Source organism: Branchiostoma belcheri, unplaced genomic scaffold (genome assembly GCF_001625305.1).
Source record: "Branchiostoma belcheri isolate BF01 breed outbred unplaced genomic scaffold, Haploidv18h27 scaffold124, whole genome shotgun sequence".
NCBI lineage: Eukaryota > Metazoa > Chordata > Leptocardii > Amphioxiformes > Branchiostomatidae > Branchiostoma > Branchiostoma belcheri.
This window is the reverse complement of record NW_017802647.1, coordinates 228,949-235,703: the sequence shown is the minus strand read 5'-3', so window position 1 is coordinate 235,703 and position 6,755 is coordinate 228,949. Positions and strand designations below refer to the sequence as shown.

The 6,755-nt window shown below is 46.2% G+C and overlaps 1 protein-coding gene across 1 annotated transcript; it reads left to right on the top strand.

Moving 5' to 3' along the window:
• The first annotated feature begins 243 nt into the window (after positions 1-243).
• Positions 244-6,508, top strand: LOC109463285. The gene is made up of 3 exons (XM_019760026.1): positions 244-399; positions 4,632-5,890; positions 6,063-6,508. Exon 2 carries the CDS (start codon positions 4,635-4,637, stop codon positions 5,865-5,867), a length of 1,233 nt encoding a protein of 410 aa, XP_019615585.1. The 5' UTR covers positions 244-399; positions 4,632-4,634; the 3' UTR covers positions 5,868-5,890; positions 6,063-6,508.
• Positions 6,509-6,755: the final 247 nt, after the last annotated feature.

Below are 6,755 nucleotides of genomic sequence, written 5' to 3'. Positions count from 1 at the left end.
CAAGTTACACTTATTGATAACGATACACATCCGCCTCGCACACAGGGAGAGGTGGCTTGAAAGCACCGGATACTCGCGTGGGTTTCAATTGTGTTCTACAGCACGAATCGTCGAAAATCATACTTGCCGTTAGACCAATAGGATTGCGAGAATGTCGTGGCTTCTAAATTTGGCAAGCTGAAAAGGGGCGGAGCCAATGCGTCATCGAGAAGCCTGTTCTCTATAAAATCCCCCCGAGGAGGCGCGGAGGGCCATCTTTCCACGGCCGAACCAACGAGCTTGTCTCTCTCCGTGTGGAAAGTCTACAGGCGGAAAGTCTACTGACCGAACTTCATTCTCAGAGAGACCGTAACCATTCCACTTCCTCCGTTTAACAAGATCCAAGAACTTCTGTAAAAGGTAAGTTCATTTATTCTGTTTAAAAGGCCGGCTGTCAGTTGAAACTGAAGACTATTGCGGCTGCTTTTCTGGTGTTCTCTGTGGATTTTCCTTTCCAGTCCGCGTTCAAATGGAACTTACTGAGATAGTGCCATGATATGATGATATCCATCAGCACCAGTGCGTTCAATGTGGGATATAACTTGCCTCTTGAAGTGTCTCAAAGAAATGTTACGCCCCGTGTAGCCTCCATAGCGTGCCAAAAACTGGGGGTTTGGGGGCTTTTCAGGGTCTTTGGGAGCTTTTATGAGCCATTTTCTGATTGCATGTAGACATCATAACTGACCTGGTTGAATTACCCCCGTTTTTAGAACTGGGATAATCAGAAAACAGTCGAAGACCACCAAACCCCCAGTTCTGATAAGCCTGCTACGGAGGCTACGCCCCATGCGGCCGTGTGGCAGCTAGCCTGTGTGTGCCAGGCCCATAGCAGGTAAAGCGATGCGAGTACCAAACTCTTCGGCTACACTGATTCGTAGGAAGAAACATAAGTCACTATCCCGATTTAGCCCACCTCAGAGTGAGACCTGTACACGTGGTAAAATTTCCCGGGGAGAATTAATGTTGGCCCTGGAGGAGCTGGCCTGTACTATGTGTAGACCCTGGAAACAGTCTGGCACCCAGTCTATCCCAGTTCATCGAAAATGTATGGCCCGCAAAACGTTCATTTGTCAGCGATAATCGGAATCACTTGTAAGACAGGAGAAAGTCATGCCATAAGTACATATAGTGCCGATTTACCAGTCCATTGCCTCTCCTGTTACACGGGGTACTAATGTACTGTAACCAGTTGATTCGTGTCAGGGTACAATGCCCGCTAGATAACAAAAATGGGAAGGATTTATATTCAAATGTTCGGGGCGCTATCCAGATTTGGGCGTTGTCTTTCAGATATATGTCACTGCACTGGTATGTTTCCCTTATCCATTACTGTATTAACAAAGGACAGAAACGGGAAACCAGCGTTTCACCACTTTATCTTAATTAATCATAGCGACGGGTTCCGACAGGTGGATCATGGCACTCAAGGTGTGGAGAAAGTGTTTAAAAAGATAGACATCGTTCGGATATAATTGTCACTGTACATGTAGACTCAACGTTCTACATTTGTCATACAAAAAGCACAAACTCAGTTGATGTCTATCATTCTTTAGACACTTATCATTTAACAATTATCGTTGATAACCTCGCGGCACTTTGAATAAAAGGCGACTATTATAAATGCCTAATTGTACACGGTTACTTGACTGTGAGTAGATATACCTGTGACTGTGAGTAGATATACCGTCAATCCGTCAACCCATACACGCTTACGTTCCGGTAAACATTACGATGACGAAGCTTTTATTTCCGTACACACATTTTACGATTCTACTTTAAGTGTTCTAACCCATACGGTGATGGCCTTTTCCTCTGAGAGGGCGGAACTTGAGGCAGCCTTGCATGCGTAAAAAGAAAAGTATTGACCTTTTATCTAAGGATAGTACAGGGTTATAATTGGCACGGGGCATCATGACTTGTCGATTCAGGGTTCTACATGGATGGTTTACGAAGGAGAAGAAGGTCAATCTGGAAAGGGTTTACAGTCAAGCTGGTAGATTTTCCCTCTGCAATGACGCTACTAGTTAGCCTGTGTGCCGTAGTTTTCACCCGCTCCCTAATGTCGCTAGCTTTACACTGTGGTAAGCTGGCGACATTAGGGGGCGGGCGAATACTACGGGGGACGGCACCCAGGCTAGCTACTAGTGTCTCCCAAATGAAAGGCTGAGCCCTACATTGTAGGACAAAAAGGAGTGAGGAAGAATGGGAAGACCATACACGCTTGACTTGTAGACGCACCAGGCATGTCCTTACACGTGGGGTGAAAAGAACCATAAATTTCAGCATGGGAGTCTTAAACTTCTCCCTGCTGCCTACCCCGTCAATCCGTAGAAAATTGGTAGCCGAACAGAGATCTCAGTGTAAAGTGGAACGCCCTACCCTGTGTCAGACTGTTGCAAACAACGTTTGGAGTTACATCTGCAGGTTTCAAGTGGCAAAGCTTTGTAATGTGTTCAAGACGACAAGGTAATTAAAGAAATGTATCCAGCCACCGTAAGGTACCTAAAGCTAGTTTGAACGATGTTCTGTGTTTGATACTTGACAGTTACAACATTATGGTTTTCCTCAGCTTGATACCTCGGCTTGATGTTCCAGCCTTAGACAGTGCAGATTCGTCATTTTGGAAAAGCGTTTCATCCACCCACGTGGCTAAGTGGCGTGCAGGCTGCAATTTCAGCGTATGTCTGAAAATTTGACGCGCCAGGCCAGTAACGTATTTCGGGGAACACGATTCCACAGCTGTCGTTTTACGCCGAAAGGCCAGTTCTACCGGCTACACACTTGCACAATACAGACGCGGGTTGGAATCAAAGCATTTGTCATTTACGTTGTAAACATCGGAGTAAAGTAAAACCTTTCCGATTCTGACGGTAAAATCACTTGAATGCTCTTACCTTCATTGGCATTTCTTTCGTGATCGATAGAAAAGTAAATTTATCTCGTAAGGACCGACCTTTCGTCCACCCATTAGTAGACAACCCTCTCCTTGGTGCTGATTCCTGTGTTGTGCCTATAGTTCTAACATATTGCAGCACTATTACTTTGCGGAGGTAGAGTACCCATTACCAGCTATTCCCTGCTCTTGCCAGAGTTAATGATCTCTCGAGTTTTTCTGTAATGACTTTCAGACCCAAACTAGATATGCTGGGAGCATTGAGACATTCAATGAGACGATAATGAGAGTTTGACTTCAGGCGTTGCTCACTTACGAAAGCGGGATTCTCATTAGCAGCTATGCCCTGTTCAGGACAGATGTAATGATCTCTCGAGTTTTTGCTATAATCACTTTCAAACTAAGTATTGATGCATTTATCGATAATGAGATATTGTTCACTTGAGTATCTCATTCTCCACGGCAGAGCTATCCCGCGGCAAATACGTTAGTTAGCCTTGGGATTAGCAACCCTTCCTTGGGAGGATGAAGTGTCTTTGGTATAGAGGCAAGTTGATTGTTAACATAGTGCCTCCTTGGTACTTCAGTACTTCTAGGTACTGTTGGAAGGTTTCGGCGCATGCAGTAGTAATTAGACCTTCACTTCTGACGAATTCAGGAGCACGTGTAAACCATGCCCAGCAGCGAATACCCTGAAGGCATCATACACAACCTCTCAAAACTACAAAGTCACATTCGTTTCATCCAGGCACATGGCCAGGTAACGTGCCGGCCCGCGGCTGCCTCTGGCGTATGTTTGGAAATATGACACATCAGGCCGGTAACGTATTCTCGGGAACACGATGCCATGGGTGTAAAGAAACTCCCAGTACGCCGAAGGGGGGTTACACCGCCTATACAATACTGACACGTGTACGATTAAAAACCTTTCTGTCATTCCGTTTACTTGCGTTTCTGACGGTAAAATCACCTGAATAATATTATCTTTATGGACATTTTGTTTCTTGATCAATTGGGAAAGCAATTACATTTCGTAAGGACCGAAAATTTGCCCATTGGCAGACAACCATTTCCTTAGTGCTGAATCCAGTGTTGTTGTGACAGAGTGCAGTACTTGCGGAAACCGGATGCCCAACAGCATCTACGCCTGTTCTAGCCAGATTTAATAATCCCTCGTGTTTTTTCTATAGTTATTCATAGACCTAAATTAAATATGCTGTGAGCATTTAGGCATTTATTTGTGATGATATGAGATCTTGACTTCAAGCCTTGTTGACTTGAGTATCTTTGGCTTAGAGGCTTCAAACCATCTCCGGTTTGAAGGAATCGGTACGGCGTCCTGAAGTGGTGATTAGTAAAGTAGTAATTTGACATTTGCGTCTGACGGGAGCGCATGCACACCATGCACATCAACCAGTACCCCGAAGGCATCATACAGATCATATGAAGTGACATCTTAGGATATTAATTACCATACAAAAGACTTGTTCCGACGGCAGGGAAATTCAAACCAAGACTATTTGAACATAGGTATTGATTTACAAAGGAACAGCCCAGGCGGCTGGCCTGCATTTGGTAGTAGCAACTGAATATAAACGTAAAGGTCTTGAAATATATTAAAACGTAAAGACCTTGCCTGAGGAAGACCTTGCCTGCGTATTTAAGATTGTAAAGTTAGAGTTTTTTCTGCTTATTTCAGGACATGCAGTGTCTCGGCGTGGTCGTACTGACCACTGTGCTCGTGGCGACGGCAGCCGCTGTCCAACCCTCCCACCACCTGCTCCTCCCCGGCACCGACGTCGACTCCGAGCGCGTTGTCGGAACAGGTCATCATCCGATAATCCAAAAGATCAATCCTCTGCAAGGTAACATTGAAAACGCCCTCCTCTTGGGTTGGAAAGGTCCTGAAGAGGATGCACCCGTCTACCCTGAAGACCCTGCTGTCTACTCTGAGGGAACCAAGTCCCTGTGTCAACTGAAAGAATTGATAGACGGCGACGAGGAAGAAGGCACCGTCACAAAAAGGGGCCCTATACCCATGCAGGCCTTAGTCAGCGGAAGATTCGGTCGGTCCGGCCTACACAAGAAGGTTCCTCTCGCCGCCCTCTCGGCAGGACGCTTTGGCAGGTCCCCTCAAAAGGTGCCTCTCGGAGCGCTGACGGCGGGCCGATTCGGGAGATCCGAAGTACAGAGCAGGGGCATCCCCGTGGACGCGTTGATGGCCGGTCGGTTCGGGAGGTCAACTGGTCTTCCCAAACTCACCCTGGAGGCGCTGGTGCCGGGTCGCTTCGGTCGGTCCGCAGGCCCGAGCAAGAAAGTCCCCCTGGAGGCCCTGGCAGCTGGTCGGTTCGGCAGGTCCGGAAGCCCGACGAAGAAGGTCCCTCTAGCAGCCTTAGCCGTGGGCAGATTCGGAAGAGACGAGGAGATGGTACCGCCCCGGGAGCTACGCAGTCCCGGCACCGTCTCCCTGAGGATGCCCCTGGCTGCGCTGGCCACCGGGCGGTTTGGAAGATCGGCACCGACAGACGATGACTCCGGTACGTCAGAAGAAGACCTCGAAGTCAGAAGCAATTCTCGAGAAGAAGAAGAAATCGAGGTGGCAACAGAAGATGACGGAGGCCATCCAGAGTTGCAAAAGGCACCGGAGCCCAACCAGCACCTGCCACTTTCAACCATACCGAGGATGAAGTCGCCAGTGTCTCGGCGTCGGTTCGACTTCAGTAAATATAAAATCCCCCTGGCAGCGCTGAAGACCGGGCGCTTCAAACGGCACCGGGAGGGCCTGGGCGACCAGCACGACGGCATCCCTCCCACAAACACGCCCAGCCTAAAGGAAAGCTATGGGAGCGACTCAACGGTGAGGTACAGCCCATCCATGGCACTGTCGACGGCCAATCATGACCAGCCCACCGATCAACAGAACGACTACGTCTAGGCAGTACCGTAGACAAACAAGAGGTGGGTCATGTTGCAAGAAAAATTAAATCTGTCATAATAACTACAAAAAGGTTATCAAAAATATGCATGCCCAGTGTTTTACATAACATACACTCTTCTTTGTTGATTACAGCTTTTGCAATGTGCTACAAATATGATGTTCTAATACCTGTTTTTCTTATTTGTCTTTCAGGCTAGAGAGGGACACAGGTCGCGGATAGAAGATGCAGGAGAGTCTTCAAAACTAACATCTCGAACAGAAGAATAGTAGAAACAAGACTTAATGACAGTATATATCATACATATATGTACATTATATGTACCCTCTCTTCTTGACCTAAAAAAAGTCAACCTACCTATGAAAACACTGTTGTTAAGGTTGGTTTCCTTGAATGACTAAATCAGGCAAAATTTCCGAAAAAGCCCCTTGGCTTTAAAAGTGCTCTCTAAAGGTAGAGAAAAAAAGATCTATCTGCAGAACTTTTCTTACATAATGCTGTCATGCCCCAGTTTTTTTAGACAAATTTATACTAGCACATTGCTAGCTCTGCCGCATTTGACGAACAAATTTTTTTTTATGGCATGAGCCTCTGTGCCCAGTTTGCGAGAGTTTAATGTGATTTTCCAATGGGCCACTAAAATCAAATTCTAAGGGACTGAGGAAGTTAACACCATCTTTGACATATTGCCATGATGATTGAAGTGTACTATACTTTAGCCAACATTAATTCAGTTGTCACTCTGTCACATTTCTGCTGGCAAACATTATTATTGATGAGGAATCATTTAGTTATCAAAAGATATATTAGAGACAGAAAACAGAAGAATTATGTTGGTAAAATCAAACATTCATGCCATTCTCTTGGATGAGTTCATTAGGTTTCAA